This window comes from Delphinus delphis, chromosome 4, assembly GCF_949987515.2.
Source record: "Delphinus delphis chromosome 4, mDelDel1.2, whole genome shotgun sequence".
NCBI lineage: Eukaryota > Metazoa > Chordata > Mammalia > Artiodactyla > Delphinidae > Delphinus > Delphinus delphis.
Window position 1 is genome coordinate 71,675,786 of NC_082686.1, and position 24,377 is coordinate 71,700,162.

The 24,377-nt window shown below is 39.1% G+C and overlaps 1 protein-coding gene and 1 long non-coding RNA gene across 4 annotated transcripts in view; one reads left to right on the forward strand and one right to left on the reverse strand.

Annotated features, from left to right (window-relative positions):
- LOC132424785 (uncharacterized) overlaps window positions 1-23,997 on the forward strand; it is a 56,486-nt gene extending 32,489 nt beyond the window's left edge. Inside the window, exons 6-9 of the long non-coding RNA XR_009519269.1 lie at window positions 10,793-10,867; window positions 11,082-17,310; window positions 20,292-20,349; window positions 23,143-23,997. This is a non-coding gene — a long non-coding RNA (uncharacterized lncRNA). The remainder of the gene's footprint in view (window positions 1-10,792; window positions 10,868-11,081; window positions 17,311-20,291; window positions 20,350-23,142) is intronic.
- TFRC (transferrin receptor) overlaps window positions 1-24,377 on the reverse strand; it is a 116,902-nt gene that overhangs the window by 8,620 nt on the left and 83,905 nt on the right. Inside the window, exons 1-13 of one of the 3 annotated variants that reach the window (XM_060010858.1) lie at window positions 17,579-17,852; window positions 11,709-11,767; window positions 10,956-11,166; window positions 10,232-10,442; window positions 8,932-9,081; window positions 8,648-8,759; window positions 6,958-7,071; window positions 5,224-5,322; window positions 4,709-4,848; window positions 3,057-3,214; window positions 2,219-2,338; window positions 986-1,071; window positions 696-759 (exon numbers count right to left, since the gene is read on the reverse strand). In XM_060010858.1, the coding sequence (XP_059866841.1) occupies window positions 696-759; window positions 986-1,071; window positions 2,219-2,338; window positions 3,057-3,214; window positions 4,709-4,848; window positions 5,224-5,322; window positions 6,958-7,071; window positions 8,648-8,759; window positions 8,932-9,081; window positions 10,232-10,442; window positions 10,956-11,166; window positions 11,709-11,744 (1,501 nt within the window). In that variant the 5' untranslated portion in view covers window positions 11,745-11,767; window positions 17,579-17,852. Of the gene's footprint in view, window positions 1-695; window positions 760-985; window positions 1,072-2,218; window positions 2,339-3,056; window positions 3,215-4,708; window positions 4,849-5,223; window positions 5,323-6,957; window positions 7,072-8,647; window positions 8,760-8,931; window positions 9,082-10,231; window positions 10,443-10,955; window positions 11,167-11,708; window positions 11,768-17,497; window positions 17,853-24,377 lie in introns of those variants that run through there. The other 2 variants (XM_060010859.1, XM_060010857.1) reach the window with 2 other exon arrangements.

The following is a 24,377-nucleotide window of genomic DNA, read 5'->3' on the forward strand; positions in this document are numbered from 1 at the left end:
CTATCCATGATGCCACAATCTAGCAAGTTGTGAATTAGTCTCTAGAAATAATACCATTCTATTGATATGGTTTAGTTCCTTCTGGTCCAAACTAGTCCAAACTAGAACTAGTGGTTCTCAAACTTTAGTGCAACTGAATCACCTAAAGCACTTGTTAGAACACAGTTTGCTGGACACTATGCTCCAGATTCTGATTCAAAAGGTCTGGAGTAGGGCCTGAAATTTTGCATTTCTAACAGCTCCCAGGTGATCCTGATGCTGCTGATCTGGGACCACATTAAGACCATTGCTCCAGATAAGGCAGTCTGTACCCATTCTATAACTTAATCCACTATTTAAAAGGAAGCTAGGGCTTCCCAGGTGGCACAGTGGTTGAGTCCGCCTGTCGATGCAGGGGACACGGGTTTGTGCCCCAGTCCAGGAAGATCCCACATACCGCGGAGCGGCTGGGCCCGTGAGCCATGGCCGCTGAGCCTGCGCGTCCGGAGCCTGTGCTCCGAAACGGGAGAGGCCACAACAGTAAGAGGCCCGCGTACCGCAAAAAAAAAAAAAAAAAAGGAAACTAAGTTGATCTTTTGATCTGGTTATATCCAATGTAAATTGTAAAAAATAACAAGTGCTGCTTTAGAAAGCTTTCTTCTACTATTCTGTAAGTAGTTTATAAATTTATAAACGGCTAATGAAAGGATACTTACCAAGAACAGCTTTATCCAGGTTAATGTAAGTGAAAGCCTTTAAATGCAAGGAGGCAAGGTATCCCTAGAAGAGAAGGAAAAATACAAATGTACTGATATGTATTAACTTAATTATCACAGACAGTAGCTATTATTAGGGATTTCTGTTTAAGTTTGGATTCTATTGAAACTAAATATACAAAGGTAAAAGTGATATAATCACATTTAAAAGAGCATGGTTTCTGGAGGACAGCTTAAGCCAATACAAGTTCGAGTGCCCATTCTGGGTATGGATGATATATAGATAATACCTCTAGCCATTCAGTGGCACCAATAGCTCCAAAGTCTCCACCACTCCAGCTGGCAAAGACAATGCTCCTGCTGGGTTTAAACTGACCTAAAAGACAACAGAAAGTTAGTTTTGTCTTGGTAAAGGTTATAGGTAGGTAACTGACTTAAGATGAAATCAGAAACTTCTAATTCAAGCCTGCAGATTCAGAAATATTTCTTTTCCTTTTGAGGCCCCAGGTGAAAGAACCAAAAAAAGAAATAGAAATAAAATGTTAAAGTAATATAGCAAAGAACAGGATAGGAGATCATTTGAAAATAAGATCTTAAGTACATAGTAGGGACCAGCTTCCTAGACCTCACTCTTTTACCCTCCATTCTTTGAGTCCCTTATAACTTCCAGACCAAGAGATATTTGAAATCACAGCCGAAGTATCTTCTTTGAAAACAATTTGCCTAGCGGTAAGTCACTTAAAACACTAGATTACTTTAAAAACAACTGTTTGAAATAAAATTAAAACTCACAAATTTAAGTTTAGGAAAAGAGTGGGTCTTCAGAAAAATTACATTAATGACAGCTCCTTTGGGGGTTTTATGTGCCACTACCCTCCATCCCTCCCCCTCCCCTGGGTATATACTTTTCTGCATTAATGTACTTTTGTATTAAAGTTAAGCACTGCAACTTACCCTATGACGCAAAGATTCATGAATGTGGTGGGGGTTTGCATGTGGGTGGGTATAAAGGAGTGGCAAGTACTATCGGAGAAAGGCTTGAAAGGAAGCCTTTCTTACATAAACAAATTATATACTATATAATATATATTCATAAATCAAATATATAAATACATATTCTATGTTGTATTTATAAATATTTAAGTTATATATTATCGTTTTATAACAAAACTATAGAACATTAGTGCAAAGGTATGACACTGCTTGCTTTCAAATAGATTCCTTAGGGACCATGTTAGATTTGCCGTATCATTCTGGATATGTCAAACTAAGAATTTAGGGCCCAATATAATGCTTTCCAGCATCTCAAAGAAACTCATGATTCCCAGTACAATGAAGGCACTGCACAGAAAGCTGTTTCAAAGTCAAAGGCAGATACAACAAAAGGCAACCTGCTTTGTACTTAAGAATTCAGGGTCTAACACAAGTGAACCATAAGAGTATAGGCAAAAGTGAGCAAAGCATATTATAACATTTAGAAATACAGTACATAGATGTTCAAGTTCTCAAAATTTGTACTCTACCTTTTAAGACCATATCGGAAAGTATCTGGGCAAGTTTCAATAGGAGACTTGTTCCTACACTGGACTTTGCAGCTCCAGGACCCCAGGCATCCCTCTGGGCCCCTACTATAACATAGCGATCTTAATAAAAAAAAAAAAAAAGATAAATTGTACAATCAGCTTTTAAATTGTTTTCTAATATTGAAGTCTAGAGTAAGCACATTAGTAGAAGGGTAAAAATGTAGTATACGTATTTAAGGGTAAGAGAGCCTTCCTTCAGATCTGACTTAGGACTCTAGGGATTAAAAAATTCCCATGACAATACTGATCTCTTTTCCCTTATTCATACTGCTACTCTTTTTTGTACATTACCAATAAGGTTACTCACTGACTACTTATTTGTGCTAGTTGTCTAATAAGCACTGAAGTCCAAGGGCTTTCCTTACCAAATATTATTATTTGATGGCATTCAGATACATTGGCAGACTACAGCCTGCATGCCCATATTGTCCATGGCTATTTTTATGCTACAATGGCAGAGTTGAAGAGTTACAGTGGAGACTGTATGGCCTGCAACATGTTTATTATTTACCCCCTTAAGAAGAAATTTGCTTACCTCTGGTCTATTTGATAACTTACAAGAGATTTTCTAGTCATAGTGGTCAGTTTTTGACAAGTTAATTTCCTAGTGCCTTATTACCTCCCACTAAAACTGACACCTGAACAGTTCCTTTAGGACAGATAAGATTTAGCATTTCAAGAAACCAAGCCAAGTCAGCCTTCCTGCACTCCCTCCCTCTGGCCACATCCTTAAGAGTAAGGAAAACAAGACAAACGAAAAACCCCCAAGGATCTTTACCTGGTTCTTCAAAGCCCTTAATAACTCCAAAGATGTTAAAAATTCTTATCTCTTTCAGCACATTGTTCACAGTGAGCTTCACATTCTTGTTCTGTGAGGATACCAGCTTACATGAAGAGTCTAATCCCCAAATAGGAGGACAGTCTCCTTCCATATTTCTAGAAGTAGAAAACAGAGATCAGAGTTCTGAGTTATTGTTAACCTCCCCCCAGTTTACAAAGTCAGTCCTTCCTACTGTCCAGTAAAGTTCTAGGTTAAGAGGACATATAAACAGAACATACAAAATTATTCACTAGTGGCCAAACATTTGTGTTTTACTCTGATCTGTAGGCGGTCATTTGAAAATCATGAGTTACCTCCTAATTTAACCAATGTTTTCTAAAAAATGTATTACCTATCCCATCTGATGTGTGCCTTTCTGCCAGAGACATAGCTACAATTTACATTTGAAATAGATTCCAAGATGGACTCGGAAGGAAGTTCTTATACATAAAAGTCCATTAATATATTCTCCTGTTTCCTAACTCTCCACTAACAAGGGTAGTATACATTCTTATTTCAGTTAAGAAAGAATACTCTCATGCTGCTGGTAGTTAGGTTAGATATCTTCCCCTATCTGATTCCTCCTGTGTTATTCAAACACTGACTACTCTAAAACGGCTTACTTACATAAATATGTCAAAACATCATTACTCCCCACTACACAAGAAGATAAGGGGCTGGCTTCATAGGTTAGGAAAGACTTGTAGATGGTAGGAAGAATTAACTGATTCTAAGTTTGATTTTAGTCAAAAAGAATCATCCATTACAAAAACCTCTTAAACAGCATTATTAATAGCCATATAGGATATTTGAAAGTCCTTACATGTAGATGGCTCTTCATTTGATACCAGTAACCTTGCTAAGTAGAATATACTTTATAGCTATCCAGTTAAGTCAAAGAAACATGATCAATGGGGTTAAGAGTGACTTGTTCTATGTCACATAGCACATAAATGCTCACATGAGTTTTGAAACTAGACTGACATCCCATGCCAATACCAGGTGGGAAATATATCCAGATCAAGATAAAAATTAATGACATGTACTCTAATCAGACTGAGTTCTATTTCTAAAGAGGGTACTAATACACTAGGGAGATATCCAGAAGGACTAATCATGACTATAAAGCATCTGGAAACTGTCATGAGAACTGAGGATATTCAATCTATAGACAAGGAAACTTGAATCATTCTGTTGCTTCAAAAGAAAATCCAGAACTAATGAGTGTTCCAGGGAATACGATTTCAGCTCAATACAAATTCTTATAGATCTCCAATAATTGGACGGGTTGCCATAGGTAACAAAATGCTTTACCACAGGAAGTACTTAAGCAGAAGCTATGCCGGGAATATTACACAAGAAATTCACTGGGTGGATTGAACAAGGACTCCTTGAGTTTATAAATCCAATGTCTATTATTAAGATCACTTTATGGAGGAAAAATTTCATTTTTATCTACACCAAGTTAACAGCTAACCATCCTCAAAATGTCCAAAATGTGGAAAATTATAGCCAATTGTTTTAAGATTTTATCAAATCAACAAATTATTATTATTTCTCCCTAATCATAAAACCTGACCCTGCATTACAGTTTTCAAATAAGAACTTACCGAAATAGCTTTTCTGCACCAGCTCTGGAAATTGTTTGCACAGGTATGTTAGGCAATCCTGATGACTGAGATGGTGGAAACTGAGTGTGATTGAAAGAAGGGAATCCAGGTGTGTAAGGGTCACCTGTTCCCAGATGAGCCTAGTAAAACAAAAGAATAATTAGCTCAGGCATTTATTCAAGAAATCCCTATAAGATTCAAATTCAGTATGGGGCTATAACCTGAGTTTGGTTTAGCACCTTAAAGTTTGAAAGTCTGAGTGGTTCTATAATATGTGACTCTTATATGGCATATGTCAAATTCTCAATTCAAGATACGACTGATAAAGTACTTTTAGCAATAAGTAATAATTAGGTCTCAAAGTCATGTAATTCATCTTCTCACTTACTGCGAAAACTCTCCAAGGGAAAAAGAGTATTTAAGGATGGCACAGTTCTCTTTCTATTAATGTAGATGGAATCCAGCAACAATTTGGAGAACCCAGTAACTCATTTACTCAAGAAATAAAAACTCACATGTCCAAAAACTGGAAGATCTGCATTAACAATGGGAAATTTAGTCTGGTCCATGTATATCAAGACGCCGATTGCATTTAAACTTTCAGCATTTGCAGCCTAAAGAAAAACAGGTAAAGCTCAGAAAATGAAGATCTAATCAACCAAAATTAGAAGAATACATACTGAACTTATACTGAAAGACAAAGGGTTACAGCAGACTACACCAGTACTCCCAATGTTTCAAATAGCTTATATGTTTAGAAAAAAATTCTTGCCTTAAAATTTAACTCTTTTTTAAAAAATTTAACTGAAATTTTTAATGAGATAATTGTAGATTCATTTGCAGTTTTAAGAAGTAATAGAGATCCATTGTAAACTTTGCCCAGTTTCTCCCATTAGTCAAACTTTGCAAAACTATAATCTAAGAGCCTGAATATTAACATTGATACAATACAATCCACTAATATTATTCAGATTTCCCCAGTTTTACTTGTACTCATTTCTGTGTTTGTGTGTATTAAGTTCTAAACAATCAAAGTATTGAACAATTAGTTTTAATACCACAAAGATCCTTCCCATTGCCATTTGATATCCACACCCACTTCCTTTCCACCCTCAACTCCTGGCAACCACTAACCTAACCTCTCCTCCATTTCTAAAATGTTGTCATTTCAAAAATATTATATACTCAAAAAGCTAAACAGAGTTACCATATGACCCAGCAATCCCACTCCTAGGTAGATACACAAGAGAATTAGAAATATCTATTCACATAGAAACACGTAAATGAATGTTTATTGTAACATTATTAATAAAGCCAGAAAGTGGACACAGCCCGAATGTCCATCAATGGACAAGTAGCCAAGCAAAATGTGGTATATCCGCACAGTAGAATTCTATTCAGCCAAAAAAAGAAATGAAGTACTGATTAATGCTACAACATGGATGAACCTTGAAAACATTATGCTAAGTGAAAAGAAGCCAGTCAAAAGACGCAAAATATTGTATGAGTCCCTTCATGTAAAATGTCCAGAAGAGGCAAATCCATAGAAACAGAGAGTAGATTAGTGATTGCCAGGGACTAGGAGCAGGGAATGGGGAGTGACTGCTGCTGGGTATGGAGTTTTTTTAGGGGACGATGAAAATATTCTGGAATTAGATCATGGTGATTGTTGCACAACCTGTGAATATACTAAAAACTGAACTATACACTTTAAAGAGTGAATTTTATGGTATGTGGATTAAACTCAATTTAAAAAGTAAAAAAGAAACAATTCAATGTGGCTGCACAACAAAGTTTAACTAACTCTTAAGGAGAGTTCAGAAGATAAGAGAAATAATAAAAACCCATCCAAAACAGCCACTGTCTTTCCATTCTAAGCCCTGTGTAGGTGGCTTTTAATTTTCCTTTTTAGAAAACATAGTTATAACTGAATTTTATATATACAATATATTCTATATATAACTCAGTTACATAGACACAATTTAAACTTCTTTCACTTAAGCATTTCTGATTATTGCATTTTTATTGAAAGACAACGACTGCAAAATACTCCAAGTGGATATGCCAGTTTTGGAAGTATCCTATAACTTTAGATAACTGGAACTTATTTGGTTTGTAGAGTACTTTAATAAATTATATTATCAGGTATGAGAGTGTAAGACAGATGGTTTTCAGAATGTAAGAAAATTAACAATACCATTTAGCTGAAGAATGTTATGATACCAATGTATTTAATAACTCATACTCACCTTTTCAGCAAAAGTAATTTTCCCTGCTCTAACAATCACTAAAGATCCATTCACAGGCATATTTAAATCCTCAAAGTCTTTTTTAGTGCCAAAATTAGCATGGACCAGTTTACCCTAGAATAAAGACATTAGATTCAATGAGCATTATGGTATCAGAATAGCGACAGAGTCTGCCACCAAATATTTTACAGGTCAAACCCAAGAGAGGAAACCAAGAGAGAAAAAAAAGAAGGCTGAGGCCAGGAAAGAATATATGAGAGTTCTAAAGTCAAAACTGGTCAGGGTTAACAGGAGTGAAGTCAAGATTTCTGGTCTCCTATATTCATGCCATTTATTATCTTATGATGCCTTTAATTAACATTGATTATTTACATCAGTTAATTTACATTGCTTCAGATATTTGGGGGGAAGAGAAAGGATAATAAGATATCCTTAAGCAAAGAGACATCTATCAATATAAATATGGTAGGCTAGCCAAGGCAGTACCAATTACATAATGTTCCCACACTTGAACTCCAGACAATTGAGGACATAAGAATTAACTAAAAGTTCTGATAATAAATCTGTCTGAAAATTGTTTTATAATAAAATGACTTGCATAGATCAACTTTTAGATGTTTTTATAAGCTGTTATCATAATGCTCCTACGCTCTATCAGAGTTCAGACATACAGCTATAAACTGACATTAACAACCAAATATCTAAATATAGAAAGCTCACAGGTGAACCAAAACTCTCCACGTTCTTTAACAGAACAATCTACCCGCCTCCAAACCACTGGCTTGTGGGAAAGTGATACAGCACAGGTAAAGCAGGAAGGCAGAGAACAACCCTAAAACTTCATTTGGCTCAGAAGGCAGTTTTTAGATAGACCCCAGCATATAAATATGTGGTTTTTAACCTAATAAAACCTAGATAGATCTATCTAGCTGTTTTTTAATTTCTATAGTAGTTTGGCCATATTTGCCTAAATTTTAAAAGATCAAGCATTAAAGAACCAAACTAAGATTAGACTCCAGCTGAGACGGTTATTTATATCTGTCCCCACATAAGGGGGTACCTGATACATGAATTCATTTAGTAAATACTACCATGTGTCAGGCACTGTCCAAGACTCTGGGACATAGCAGAACATGAAACCAACCCCTAGCCCTTCATGTAGTTTACATTCTAGTGTGGAAACAAGTAAATAAAGTCAGGTGCCATAAGTACTAGGAAGAAAAATAAAGCAGGATAAGGAGAAGTGATTCGAGGAAGGACATTTTTGATCAGATAATCAAGGAAGACTTCCCTAGGGAGGTAATGCTGGGAAGAGACGTGCACAGAGTGAGGGAAGAAGCCATGCTAATATTTAAGGGAAGAGTGGGCCAGGCAAAGGGAAAGGCGATTTCTATAAAGGCCGTGAGGTGGGAGCATGCTTGAGTTTGAGGGTTTGAGGAACAGCAGGGAGGTTAGAGTGGCCACAGCAGAGTGAGCAAAGAGGGGAGCAGGAGAATTACTGAGGGCCTTGCTAACCAAGATGAGGACTTGGGATTTTATTTTAACTGTGGCTTAGGAGGGTTGAGAACAAAAAATATCCCAAGGTCAGTTACATTTTGTAAGTAAATTTATACTAAGGACAGTAAAGACAATGAGTTTTTGAGCTATTCAACAGGGAAAAATGTCTCACGCACGGTTTTGCCTTACTCACAGTAACTGTCGTAGCCTTACTATACGCCACATAACCCTCGGGATTCTCCACCAGGTACACTGTACTGCTGCTGCCGCTCTCACTCACTATGGTCACCGAGTTGTGAGCATTGCTAAAAAAAGATTACGTTAAAATGAAGCTAAGGCATTCCTGAGAAACAAATTAAATGGATTTAATACATTTAGCGTTTGACTTGCATTATTTATTTTGAAGGTCTTCGCTATAATTAGCACACCTGAGAATAGCTACTTCTTATAAAATAAGGTTACCATCTTTCAACATACCTGCCTTTGACCTGAATCTTAACAAAATGTTCATCATGCCAGGCTTTGCTGAGTTTAAGTTCACGGAACTGATTTTCAATGTAAAAAGCAAGGCTTTCATCTTTTTGAGATCCAGCCTCACGAGGGACATAAGAATTTCCATTCAGCATCCTGGAGGAAAAAATGTCACTGTTAAATGAACTAAAGTTTAACCTAAAATAAGCATTGAACTCAAGTATCAAGCAAATCGTTTTAAAAGCGTAAGTCAAAAAAATAAATTAACTGTGACCCAAAATCCTGGATTAACCAGATAGAGACAAGCTTAGAAGAAAAAAACTGTGTGCCTATATTTTAGGGAATTTGTGACTTCAAACTTGTTAAAACCTCTTTATCTGATGTATCTGCTTAGGGTAATTTTAGGGGAAATGAGTAGCTTCCAGAAGATCTGCTGTAAGCACAATGAAAGATAGTATTGCTACTGGTGAACTCAAGATTTACAGCTTCAACTTTTACTCTTTTGAAGCATTCTGAATACCCCGGAAGCAAAACTCCTCTTCGTTCCACTTTCTTTCCCATGACTCTTTGTAAGTATCTACATATTAGTTATATGATCTTTTTTTTGATAGACCTTATCCTCACTTTATCCATAATGCCTAAATACGGTATCCACAGAAGTATTCACCAGATGAAGTAAAAAATGCCAAGATTTCTAATTTAAGACAAAAAGAATTACTGTACCATTGAAATTATAGGGGGCTAACAAAAGGTAAAAGTTGATTTGTTCTTTATACGGAGTTAGATATGTGTCCAAAGAAGACCTTAAAAATCTAAGGACAGGAAACTTAAGGACACTTCTTAGGGTATAGATTGAGTGAGAACCAGAAGAAATCAAGAAATACTAGAGACATTATCAAGCTGGGCAGTCAAGTTGGTTCTGAACTAGAGGATGAAAAAGGCTACCGATGCCCTTATGGATAGTAGCAGGGCTCAGCATGACTTACAAGGGGTTGAGATGGAAAATCGGAGCAGAAGAAAGTCTGACAGCAAGCAACAGGCTACAAAGAACCAGACGACAAAAAGATCAAGAGCCTGTGAATTTTCTTAAAAAAAAGGTGAGTCCCCACAGAAATTCTAACATTTTTTCCTAACAACATAGTTTGAGTTCTTTACTGACTCTTTACGCTCTAACTGAACATGGGAAGTCTCGCCTATTGTATAAAGCGTTTCCTCCAGACTATCACCTTTGTTTTTTTCCACTGCACCTAATAATCAATATTTGTGTAGGCACTGAGGTTGAACTTGTAAAGCAGCTCAAGCTTACTTGATGGCACTGGTGAAGTCTATGGCATCCAGTCTCTTGGACAACGTTGATTTGAGGTCTGCCCAAAATATGCGACGTGTTTCGGGGAGCTGCTCTTCTGTTTCGAAAGTTTCTGTCTCCTCTGTGCACGAAGGCTCTCTTCCTGCCGGTCTCTCACAATCGGCTTTTGGTTCTACACGTTTACAATAGCCCAAGTAGCCAATCATAAATCCTAAGGATAAAAAGTTTCAGAGCTGAACTCATAGAATTTCATTTATAATCTATTCCTATAAGAATTGTTAATATTTTCAGCTAACCCTTGAAAATACTGGTTTTAATCAAATTGTAAGCCATTTGAAAGTAAGTAATGCATCTCCATTTTGTCTATTTTAAACCAATCTATTATATAATAATTTTACTTTAAACAGTTACCTTTTCAAAGCAAAGGTACCTTTTCTTCCCCCGAAGCCTTCCGTGAATCCTCAGGTCCAGGGTCTATGCTACAAATATCCTGTGCATATTTCTAGTATAACATTTGCACATTACACTGAAATGATTCATGTGTCTCTCTTCTCCCACCAGGTTAACCTCAAAGGCAGGTACAGAGTCTTAGCCATCATTGTATTCCTAGTGCCTTGCACAATGGCACATAAAAAGGTACGAAATAAATGTTTGCTGAGCTGGATGGACAGAATTCCTAGAGTTGGTGACAAGGAACATTTAAGTTTTGAATGGCCATTCTTACCAATCAAGAAAAAGACGATTACAGCAATAGTCCCATAGCAGATATATCCATTTAACCTTTTTGGTTTTGTGACATTGGTGTGGTTACCCCTCATGTTATTGTCAACATTTTCTTCTTCATCTACAGCTAGTTTCATCTCCACATGACTGTTATCGCCATCTACTTGCCGAGCCAGACTAAACCGGGTATATGACAATGGTTCTCCACCAAACTGAGATTTAAAAAAGAAAAAAGGACAGAGAGAAGAAAGGGAATAGGGACAGTTAAAGAAAGTTTGGTGAGGTGTTATACATATTATTGGGCCATTACTATGACTTGCTATACATTCTCAAGGAAAAAGAAGTTCCCCCTTCAAATCAGCATTCTCCTCTGTGCCCAGTTCTGTCAACGGCAGATGAGGGCTGGATCACACACTGGCCTTCATCTCATTCAGACTTTTCATTCAGGGTTTCTGTTATGCATGTCTACTGGTATACAATTTGACCAGTGCTTTCTTTACTTCATCTTACCTACTTGATTGTCTCTCTGCCCTGAAACTTCTTACAAGATTTTCCATAATTAGCTCTACTCAAGACTGAATATACCCTTCCTTTGTGAGATCAGTTACGCCTCAAGACCACCACTTCGAATATAAATGAATACCTGATGACAGCTTTGGGTATTATCTCCTGCTTACTGGGTGAAAGCCATCCTTGTATACTTCGTATTCTTGCAAACTGGTGACAGAGAAATCTTTCTTACTGAAAATCTTACCAAGTTAGAGAATGCTGATCTTGCTTGATCCATCATTGCGAGCTGCCACACAGAAGAGCCTAGTAGTAAAATAGAGAATTAATATAATGAGATACATACCACTGTATCAGACTGGTGAGGACTTTTCATTACCACACTAGATTATTGTATATCAAATATCCTTTTAAATATATTATCACCTTTCTAGAAACGGTGTTTAACCAAAATATTTAGTTTACATGACAACTAAATTTAGTGTGATCCTTGATTAGATCTAAATTGGGGCAGGGGGTGGGCAGCTTGAAGGACATTATTGGAAGAAACAAGAAATTTGAATATAGACTGTATCCTAGATAACAGGATTGTATCAATATTAGATTTAGGAGTGTGATAATGGTATTGCGTTTTTTGGAGGAGAACGCCCTTGTTCTTAGGAGATGAATGCCAAAGAATTTAAGGATGAAGTATTGTGATGTCTGTCACTAAATTCCAAAGAGTTCAGTTTAAAAAGTATGTAAGAAATAAAGGAAATGTGGTTAACGATCAGTGAATCTAGGTAATGGATATACATTGTAATATTATTTCAGCTTTTCCTGTAGGTTTGAAATTTTTTTTAATTAAAAATGTGAGGAGGGGGCTTCCCTGGTGGCGCAGTGGTTGAGAGTCTGCCTGCCGATGCAGGGGACACGGGTTCGTGCCCCGGTCCGGGAAGATCCCACATGCCGCGGAGCGGCTGGGCCCGTGAGCCACGTCCGCTGAGCCTGCGCGTCCGGAGCCTGTGCTCCGCAACGGGAGAGGCCACAACAGTGAGAGGCCCGCGTACCGCAAAAAAAAAAAAAAAAAAAAAAAGTGAGGAAAACTGGGACTTCCCTTGTGGCGCAGTGGTTAAGAATCCGCCTGCCAGCACAAGGGACACGGGTTCGAGCCCTGGTCCGGGATCATCCCACATGCCGCGGAGCAACTAAGCCCATGCGCCACAACTGCTGAGCCCGCGTGCCACAACTACCGATGCCCGTGCGCCTACAGCCCGTGCTCCTCAACAAGAGAAGCCACCGCAATGAGAAGCCCACGCACCGCAAAGAAGAGCAGCCCCCATTTGCTGCAACTGGAGAAAGCCCGTGCGCAGCAACAAAGACCCAATGCAGCCAAAAAATTTATTTAAAAAAGAAAAAAATGTGAGGAAAACTAGTTAGAATGTTATCCATGGTAAGTAGATTTAAGTAATTGAATTTAGTAGTCAAAGAAAAGGGACAAATACAAAAGAAAATAGACTAGCACCTGGAAAAAAAAAAAACCTAACAAAAGTAAAATTAAGTCAAGAGTGGTTATGCTACACAAATCCGTAACAAATCACCGCCAATAGAAAAGGAGAGAGAACCTGATCTTTCTGATTAAATGAACAGTTCCTAACAAATGATTTGATAGATCTTCGATGCAAAAAGAATAGGTAAAAGAAAAACAGAGTATGCTATTTTACAGATGAAAAGGCCAGTTATTTGAGACGTTAAGTGACTTGCTTGAGGCTGAAAACTGATCATCTAAAAATGAAGTCCAATGGGTTTCTATAAAACTGGTTTTATAGAAAGCGCGTTCTCATCTCCAGAAATTTAAGAAATTAATTTCAACTTTTTTCAAAGCAAACTACACCTCTGTAACCAAGAGAGAGTCTTAAGTTAAAGCGTAGGTATTAACTGAAATCTAGATTTTCTAATTAATTTGGTTTGAGTCCATCTAGATGCTTGAAAGTGATAGTATGTTGAGATGTATAAAATGGACATTTATTTCACACTATTTTAAAGCTTTTCCTCCACTACAAGTACACTCATAGCACATTTAACACCCACATTGCACAAAGCAACCTGTGATATACATGCAGATTGTAAAACAAAGAAATTATAAAAACTGGCATTAGAAAAGTCTATCAAAACCTATTAACAAAAAAACAATTTTTAATCCCCAAGCTTTAAAGACCGGAGCCAATAAGCAATAGGTCATATTCTTAGAAGCACAATCTCTTGCCCCATGTGGTACAAAAAGCTTATCACTATCACTGCACCAGAACCGTACAGACCCAATCACTAGAGCCAGAACTAGAAGGCCCCACCCTGAACCAACTTTAATCACCCTTTTCTAGGAAAAAACGGCTTACCAGTTTAATATTCATCTGACCCAGCCATTCCTCAAGGCTTCTAGTTTTAAAGACTAAAGTGACAACATATTTAAATAAATGATCTACATAAAAGATTTAAATAAACAATGAGATTGAGGATTGCAAGTCTGAAAAAACATTAATAGCACATGCCATGATTTTGTATAATTAAAAGTATATTTTTTACTGAGAAAACAGATACACTATTTCTATTTTCAATCCCCAGACAGAACATTAAGACTATAACATAAAAGAAATCAAGTCAGAGGAAAAAAAGTGTGACCTAGGTAATTTCCATTTTAACTCCATCATTTAACCCCACATCTGTGAAGAACACAATTAATTCTATGATATCCAGAAAAGTTATTCCTGAAGTTTTTACACATAACAAAATTGAGTTATTCTTTCAAAATAATCTCACACATAGTAAAGCTATTTCAAAGAACCCTTAATGAATTTTCTTCTAACTGAAATAACTCTAATTTACGTGTTCTAAAAGCATGGGAGAGAAACTTTTCATACCAGTTATATACCAGTCTATAAACAAGTAGTTCTCTTACAAGACTATGTATAAAAGGCAAACAACTATTATTTGGCTTCTTTCAAGATGTCACCACCAGTGCTAACAATCTATTACAAGAGACAAACCAAACATCACCTTGATTTTTATTCATATTAGCATCTTGTATATCTTTGGTGTTCTCAGTGATAACTGGGAAAACTATTCAGTTTCTCACAATAATGAAAATTAAGGTAAGCAAAACCAGAGCCCCACATGTTTTGAACATGAAATGGAAGGAAGATCTGAAATGTTTTTTAATTGAGCCATGGGATGGAAGACAGGAGGCAAGCAAAGGTACTCGCTAGACTACAGCCCCAAACTTCTTTCAAATTCAAATCATCTTATTCCTACTTTCTTGAAATGTGGCATTTCTATTTAATTTTTTTTAAATACAGTAATTATCTTATGGTCTTAAGCTACTTCGGGATGTCTTAAAACAATAGTTCTGTACAAAATACGTACAGCTAAAGGGCTGTGGGGATCAGGTACCAAAATATACTTTCACCTATATATAAAACATACCCAAAGCTGCTACTCCACTTTACCTGAAATAAAAATAAGACACTTATTTGTTATTATTGACAAGCCCATTTCAATTTAGAAAACAAGCCACAGTTTCAAATCCTTGGAGATCACATAAAATGAAATTCCTCTGCCTGCTTTTGAGGCTCTGTTCTAGAGACCTATACTACCTAATTACTTTGCCGCCCTCTATCTTCTCCAAAATGAGACAGAATCCAGCCCCTGCCTGTACCCACTAACATTCTTCCTCTGTTCTTAAAGTCCTACTCATTTCTTCCAGGATCTGCTCAAGGGCCATCTCTATGAAGCCTTCTCTGACTGATATCCCTATCCTATAATACTTGATATGCAATTATATCATAATCAACAAAGACTAAAGATATTTTATTTGTTAACGTACGGGGGCATGCTTAATGTATATGAAGTTCACTTTTCATATCACTTGGAAATTATATGAAAGAGAATATGATGAAAACCTTGGACGTGGGATCTTCCCATCCTTGCTACTATTTTGGTTTATCCTGAAATCACTGGGTAAAGCTTGGGTAGTAGGGAAACTTTAAAAAGTAGAAAAACTGTAAAGAGACGGTTGGTCAAGGTCTTTACTAGCTTCCAGAGTTAACTTTCCGGGCCTAAAATGAAAAGGCAGTGAAGGAAATCAAAAAAAAACAAGCAAAATCTTCATTCCTATTTAGCTTTCTGAAAAAAAGATTGCTCAACTTGAAGGTCAGGACCACCTGAAGTCCCTGCGGTCTATTTGTGTAGTGCTCATCTGCGAGAGCAGACAGAAGGCACACACACAGAAGATTTCCAAACGGCCTCAGAGAATCATTTTTAGGAGCTTTCAGTTGTTGTCTGATTCAAGTTTAGCTGGGAGCCTTCTCCATTACAGATAACTACATTATCAGAGGCAAATAAATGTCACCCCTTAGGGCAGAGTTAGCTGAGTTGTTTGCTATCCAACAATCTTCAGCACAGGCTAGGTTCACAGCCACCACTACAATGTTCTTGTCAGAACATTCCATCAAAGAAAAGTTAAAGGATGCTATGCTATATATAGACTTTTAGAAAATATTTCATATCAATGACAAAATTTTTTAAATTCTGGATTTTCTTGTGAAGCATATTGAGTTTATTATAATCCAAAATTGAGGGGGGGGGGGAAACAGCAGGGCAAACAAGTATACTTTAGATAGCCTAACCTTAATTTTCAAAGCAGAAAATCAGGGACCTCCCTGGCAGTCCAGTGGTAAAGACTCCGAGCTTCCACTGCAGGGGATGTGGGTTCGATCCCCGGTCGGGGAAATAAGATACCACCAAAAAAAAAAAGGTAGAAAACCACTTCTGGAAATCACCTTAAATGTCTTTGTCAGTAAGGTCAAACTCCCTAGCTCAGAGACCACAGAATCAGCATCTAGTATTCCAAAGTCCTATCGAAACCTAGAATAAAGGTATCCAAATATTTGTAACAGGGCAACTATTTCCTACTTCAATCTTCTCCGAAAAAAGCAGCAGCAATCAATTTCCTTGGTATACCCAAAGTCGCCACAAGCAGTAGGCAGAGGGAGGACGTTAACACGAGTCAAGTCACAACTTACCCACTCTCCCCACTACGAGCTTAGAAAGCTGTCCACCCGAAACAGTGACACAATGGGTCTCTAAGCCCATTTATACCATACGGCACAGCCTTTTTATACCATATCCCTAATTTCCTGAAGGCAAAAGCCGATTCCAATCCAAATAGCTTTTATTTAGTCTCTAGACCATAGCTTTCACAAAGTATAAGTCTTATTCCTACAGTCTCCCATCTGTTAGTGAGGAGGGCCTAGCAATCCGAATATTCTTAATATCAACACCTGCGGTTTTCAGTCGGCTTCTGCCTTGGGAAAACTGAGAACCCACACACAAGGCCAACGGGCAGCGCTGAAAGATCAGGTTGTACTAGAGTTCAAATATACAGCTTATAGAAAACCCCGCCTAAATGCCCAGGACACAGTAATCTAGTCGAGGACAGCGATGAGACCAGGGCCCGGGAGGGCCCCGAGGAATCCAAAGGCTACGAGCTCAAGGTCACCCACGCACCGCGACAGCCATTCCCTGGGAACTCTTCCTAGAGCGGCCACGTGCTCCCCGCACAGCGGCTCTGCGCTGCGGCAGCGTGGCTCACGCCTCGCTCCCGAGCCCTCAGGCTAGGGCTGTCCCACGAGGGCCTGCATCTTTTAAGGCCAAGCTACTGAGGACAAGGGATCCGGGTGGCCTGAGGAGCCGGAAGAAGAATGGCGGAGCGCAGAGCGACAGTGGGGCACCCCTCATCTCGCCCTCAGGGCCCTAACAGAATCTATTCGCCAGTCGGGGGCCGAGAGGAGGAGGGCACCAAGAGGAAGAGAAAGGTAGGGCAGCCCCTCTCTGCAGCGCGGCTCTACCCTGCTTGCACTTGCAGGCTACTCCGCTCTCCGCCGCAACCCCTTCCCCGCCGCCACGCGGCGCGCACCCCCTCCCGCCCCACCCGGAGGCGCTGCAGCCTTCCCGCGCCCGCGACTCCCCGAGGCTGCTGGACTGCACGCCGGAGGGCCGCACCCGAGACTGCTCGGAGCAGCCCCTTAGGCTGAAGGGAGGGCAGGAGGGTCAGCGGGATTCTAGCAGCAGCGTGTCACTCACACAGGCGCCTCCCGGGTCCGCCGCTCCACTACCCGTCACCGGCCGATGCTGACGCCCTCTGATGGGTTGGTTGCCTGCAGTCTGCCGTTTATAGTCTCCCGCCCTCTCCAGATCCTCGGAGACCCTTTGCGTCACTTCCTGCCTCACGTACACCTTAGGAGGCGCTCTGGAAACAGACAGCCCGGGGCTAGGGGTGGGCACGCAGCCGGATTGGGGGCCCTTCGCTGGAGCGCGGGACCCGAGGAAGCGAGGTCGGAGGGAAAAGGCGCCAGACTGCAGGTGCCGGAAGGGGTCGAGGGGGTGGCGGAGGGGGTGGCGCACCAAGCTTCCTCCTCGCGTCCTCGGCTGGCCGGCTGGCGCGCGGGCGACAGCCCTTCCTCCCGGAGCCCTCCGTCTAACCTTGACCGGTCTTCTGGCCCTGCAGTGCAAGGTCAAAGGGTGTTAGCGTTTACTCGTAAATGCTGGATACTTACACTGAAATAACACTTTAAAGTGTATGTCGTTGATGGAATATTAGGTAGTCACTAAAGCCATGTTGTGAATATTTTTGCAGCATCAGAAATACTTAGGATAAGTAAAAAGGAAAAATAAAAGCAAAATGCAACTGAATAGCACAGGGAACTATAGTCAATATCTTGTAATAAACTATAATGGAAAAGAGTCAAAAAAAGAATATAGATATGTACATATATATGTATAACCAATTAGTTTGCTGTGCACCTGAAACTAACACAATATTTGTTAATCAACTATAATTTTTTTAAAAAAACAATGCAAATTTGCATTTAGGATGTGTAAAAGTTTCCCGTGAATCCCTAAGGCTGGCACAGAGCTTTGCAGAATGTTTTAATGCACGAGGAAATGGAAGATAAAATAGAAACAAGCGATTTATTAGGGTGATAGAATTGTAGAAGAACTTTCATGTACACTGTCATTGTTATTATAGGATTGTGCAATGCATAATAAATAAATAAAATGGGATTGTTATCACTTTCTAAACTCTTACAAACATTCTCACCCTCTCCCTCCCTTTGGTCGGCAACCTACAGTCCTGTGAGCGAGATTAGACAAGTTTACAAATAGCCAGGAAGCGAGAATACGTCTGGGGCCATAAAAGGGTTACAGATAAAGCGCTTTCCAGGTCAGAGCCCAGAGGGAGGCACAATAGCCCTTTGAAATCCAAATCCGTTTCCCGGCCTCGGGCTTCTGCGCTTCCACTTATTACGCGCCGAAATGAGGAAGTACAGAGGGGTGTGCCCGCCGCCCTAAAATCTCTCCCCAAGGAGAAATATTTTAAAATCTTATAAGTAGGAATATCGCTGCACCTTAGTGGCTCTACACAGGAAAAAGTTAAAGCAGGGAATGGGATGGATTCGCTGTGATGGGGCCAACTTGAAATTCTGACAGTAGGTCCTGAGTCCCTTCTCTTTCCCAGACTGGTGGGACCTTAAAAAAAAAGGAAAGAAAATAAAAGAATGCTAATATCCAGGTGAAAATCTTATAACCACGTGGAGAAAATAGACTTAGGAGACTGGAGGTCAGGATGGAACCTATGAAAATCCAAATTTAAAAGTTTACATTCAGCAAAATGAAACAATAAAGAAGACACTAAAAAGCGTGTCAATTATATGTTTATTTTCATGCTTTTATTAGTAATAACGGATACTGTGCAATTACATTCCCTTCACTATCCCTTTCTCCCTGGAAGCTTTGCAGGATCTCCCTCCTCTGCAATTTCAAGTAGATGAAAATAAATTTGTCTTGCTTTGTTGTAGAATCTTTTTTTTTTAAATTGGGGTATAGTTGTTTTACAATGTTGTGTTAGTTTCTACTGTACAGCAAAGTGAAGTTCCCTGTGCTATACAGCAGGTTCTCATTAGTTATCTATTTAATACATATTAGTGTATATATGTCAATCCCAATCTCCAATTCATCCCACCCTCTTTCCCCCCTTTGATGTCCATGTTTGTTCTCTACCTCTATGTCTCTATTTCCGCCTTGCAAACCAGTTCATCTGTACCATTTTTCTAGATTCCACATATATGTGTTAATATATGATATTTGTTTTTCTCGTTCTGACTTACTTCACTCTGTATGACAGTCTCTAGGTCCATCCATGTCTCTACAAATGACCCAATTTCATTCCTTTTTATGGCTGAGTAATATTCCATTGTATATATGTACCACATCTTCTTTATCCATTTGTCTGTCGATGGGTACTTAGGTTGCTTCCATGACCTGGCTATTGGAAATAGTGCTGCAATGAACATTGGGGTGCATGTGTCTTTTTGAATTATGGTTTTCTCTGGGTATATGCCCAGCAGTGGGATTGCTGCGTCATATGGTAATTCTATTTTTAGTTTTTTAAGGACCCTCCATACTGTTCTCCATAGTGGCTGTATCAATTTACATTCCCACCAACAGTGCAAGAGGGTTCCCTTTTCTCCACACCCTCTCCAGCATTTATTGTTTGTAGTATCTATACATACTGAGAGGCAATTTTGCTTTGTCTCGTATTCCATACATATGATCAAAGATTTTATTTTTTAAATCTGATTTTCATTGTTGTTGTTGCCATTATTACATAGCATTGGCTCCCACTTCTGGAGACCCAGTAACTTGGTTGCTTGCAATGAAATAAATTTTTGGTAACTTTATTTAAACTATCCAGCATAACTGAAATGGACATTATTCAATTTCCAACTTTCCACAGGCTGTTACACAAGACTTACCTTACAGTGGACCTAAAATTCTTGCGGTTCTTCCAAAAGGTACACAAAAATTTTTTTAAATCATGTATGCTAGAATTTTGCATAAAGGAAACTGGAGGTTGGAGAGGAATGTATGATGTGCTTAAATAATAAACAAGCAAGTAAATAAATAAAAGCCCTGGAGATCTGGGAAAAGAGCACAAAACCTGGACTTGAGGAACTGGAGTTTTCAACTTTCTTGAGCCTGGGTTTTATCAGCTCTTAAATGGGAATAAAAATATTTGCCTCACAGATTTTCTGTGGGTTTAAGTGAGATAAGGCAGGTGCAGTCTCCTAAAAACACACAGTAATAGTGGTGAGAGTGGGCAACCTTGTCTTGTTCCTGATCTTAGTGGAACTGGTTTCAGTTTTTCACCATTGAGGACGATGTTGGCTGTGAGTTTGTCATATATGGCCTTTATGATGTTGAGGAAAGTTCCCTCTATGCCTACTTTCTGCAGGGTTTTGGCACATATATACAATGGAATATTACTCAGCCATAAAAAGAAACGAAATTGAGTTATTTGTAGTGAGGTGGATGGACCTAGAGTCTGTCATACAGTGAAGTAAGTCAGAGAAAAACAAATACCATATGCTAACACATATATATGGAATCTAAGAAAAAAAAAAAGGTCATGAAGAACCTAGGGGTAAGACGGGAATAAAGACACAGACCTACTAGAGAATGGACTTGAAGATATGGGGAGGGGGAAGGGTAAGCTGTGACAAAGTGAGAGAGTGGCATGGACATATATACACTACCAAACGTAAAATAGATAGCTAGTGGGAAGCAGCCGCATAGCACAGGGAGATCAGCTCGGTGCTTTGTGACCACCTAGAGGGGTGGGATAGGGAGGGTGGGAGGGAGGGGGACGCAAGAGGGAAGAGATATGGGAACATATGTATATGTATAACTGATTCACTTTGTTCTGAAGCAGAAACTAACACACCATTGTAAAGCAATTATACTCCAATAAAGATGTTAAAAAAAACAACAAAAAACACACAGTAAACTGGCACAGAGTAGCCTCTTCACTGAGTCAGTCTGGGTGGGATGGAGCAGGATCAGGCAGGAAAGTAACATGGAAGATGTCTTCAGGCCAGACTTGGATTGATGAGGAAGAAATAAGGTATTTAGCCAGAGGAGACCGGCTTGCCTGTGGTGTGTATTAAAAATCCTACTCTATGTAAATACCTCAGGGAAATCACTGGTAGAAAAGAGTTATAGAAATCATCAGCTGCACAATTCTCCCTCCCTCTCTTTTTTCTTCACCTTGAGATGAAAACAGGAATCTTCCAATTTAGTGAGGGAGGAATAGGAGGGAAAAACAAAGCAGAGAAGCCACTGATGTAGTGAAAAGAGCCCCAGCCTCGAAGTCAGCAACTAGTCCAGAGCTGTCATCAACTGTGCTGCAGAACCATGGGCTTAATGGCTCTATGCCTCAGTTTCCCCACTGGCCACATGAAGATAACATCCCTTTATGTCCTTCACCAGTGAATTAAAAAGCAGTAAAGCTCCTTTAACTACACAGTTATACAAATACAAGGTGCAGCTAGTTCAGAGCCCAAGCCAAGTGAGTAAATGTTGCCTGAGGGGGAAGAGCCTGGAAACTGAGAAATTCTAAGCAACTAGCAATGAGGTTATTGCTCCAGAAAAGGAAAAGTTGTCTTCAATGGCATTTGACTGCCTGATTCCAGTAAAAATGACTCAGTTATTGATAATGGCTGAGAAGAAAAAGTAATCAATTATCATTTACTGCATTTATACAATTACATTTATTGAATAGTATTGTGTGTCTGGCAAAGACACGTAAATAGATAGGAAAGGAATCTGTACCCCTGAAAAGGCAAACAATGTAGCTGGGGAAACAATTTATACTTAAAGGACAAAAAACAAGGATGCAAATATGAAACATAAGCAAAAATAAAAGTGAGTCAGGGTCTGTGACAGACAACTGCCCAGATCTGAAAAGGAAGGTAAGACTGGTATGCTCACCAAGGCACACTGTAGTTCTCTAAATCTTGTTCCAAATTACATGCCTATTTAGATTCTAGTTAATTACCTGCTTTTTAACAATCTATTTTGTAATGTAAGAGTACAATTGAATGTAAACACACTCTCCTCTCTAACTCAGTCACAGGTACAAGAGGGGACTTTTGCTACTTGCCCCATAAGATCAAAATCAAAACATACACCTGTTCCGGGAGATACAGACCAGGAACCTAGTCCTGGTCTTAGTCCTAGGAGGAAAAACAAGGGGGATGGGAGAAGGGGGACAGCATTGTAAACTCAAACCTTTAAGATGATACAAGTTGGGGGTGGGAGGTTTTTAGTTTTTAGACAAAGGCATTTAGTGCTTTTTCCCTTACATTTTAAAACGTTAGTCTGTTTATGTTATGTGTATTTTATCACAATTTATAAAAATACATTAATCTGTCAACTCAGTAATAGAGGATCCAAAATCATTTGCTTTTTCTGGGGTCCTCTCTGTGGCCCAAATGCTAAATAGGTTCTCTTAGGTCAGCATTTGTCAAACATTTTTGACTGTGCTCCATGGTAAAATGTTCACTTTACAGCACAATCCAGTATACACATGTGTGTATGTGCATGTGCATGTGTGTGTGTGTGTGTGTGTGTGTGTGTGTGTGTGTGTATGGGTGTATGGGTGTGTGTGTGTATTCACATGAAATAAGCAAAAGTTTCATTAATAATACCCTTGCTGTGTGCAAAGCAGTCTGGAATTTTCTATTTAATTTTTTAAATTAAATAGAAATTTTCTATTTCTATTTTTTTTTTTTTTTTGTGGTACGCAGGCCTCTCACCGTTGTGGCCTCTCCCGCTGCGGAGCACAGGCTCCGGACACGCAGGCCCAGCGGCCATGGCTCACGGGCCCAGCCCCTCCGCGGCACATGGGATCCTCCTGGACCGGGACACGAACCTGTGTCCTCTGCATCGGCAGGCGGACTCTCAACCACTGCGCCACCAGGGAAGCCCCTCTATTTAATTTTTTTAAATGCTGATTTCAACTTATTAAATTGATTTCTCAGTGGGCTACGACCTGTGTTTGAAAACCACAGTCTTAATTCATCTCCTTTCTCAGAGCATAAGTCTTTCTAGTGAACAGGACAAATGACTCGCTCAAAGTTAAATATCAACTTGCAAGTTTTCTCCCTGTTACTTTGCCCACTGTTTCGACTTTCTACCACCCGGCACTTGAACAAATATTGATTGAGGTTTTATGAATTGGTAGGCAGTGTTAGAAAACAAAACATAGATAAAGCCTTTTCAAATGCTTTCAAACATGCTTTGGTCAGTCATGGCCGTACTCTGCTGGTCACATAGTAGGTCCTCCCAGCAACCACTACAGACGCCACTCCAACCTACATTCAGCTCTGACCACAGCTCCTATTTGACAAGCTGTATCCACTTTCTTTACTTTGGAACCCTAAGCTCAGGGCAATCACTTTAGGGCCAGAATCATAAAATAAAAATATGGAGCTCTGTACACTGGAACAGGATGTGTTCCAGAGAATGAAGGTGAATTGTCAGCTCATATATTTGAGGTTGATATTTGAGGTTGGTACTATTTTCCATTTTATTTTGCATTTTTTTCCCTTTAAAATGTACTTGGAAACCTTCAGTTTCCTGTCCTAATACTGCTGACTAAATTATTCTTTGTTTCCCCTGTGCTAAAAGGAAGCTTACATGGGAGAACATGGAACAGGAGCAATCCAGGTTAATATGGTGGAATTTGCCCCTACTTTATTGCAAGTGGCAAAAGTTACTCAGGTAAGGGAAAGAAGAATATATAATTAATTTTAAAATTAATTACAAGAATATTTATGCCAATGAGTATAGTGGTCAAAGTCAGAGTTTTGAGCAGGATATAAGGTCCTATTTAGTTAGCCCTTCTAGTTTCATAATAGAATTTCAAGTTTGGCAGGAACTTTGACTCATGTACCATACATGGCCTGTAACAGATGTCCACTAAATATATGTTGAATTCATTTGACAAAATTCCTCTACTTTACCCCATCAAGTGGTTGTC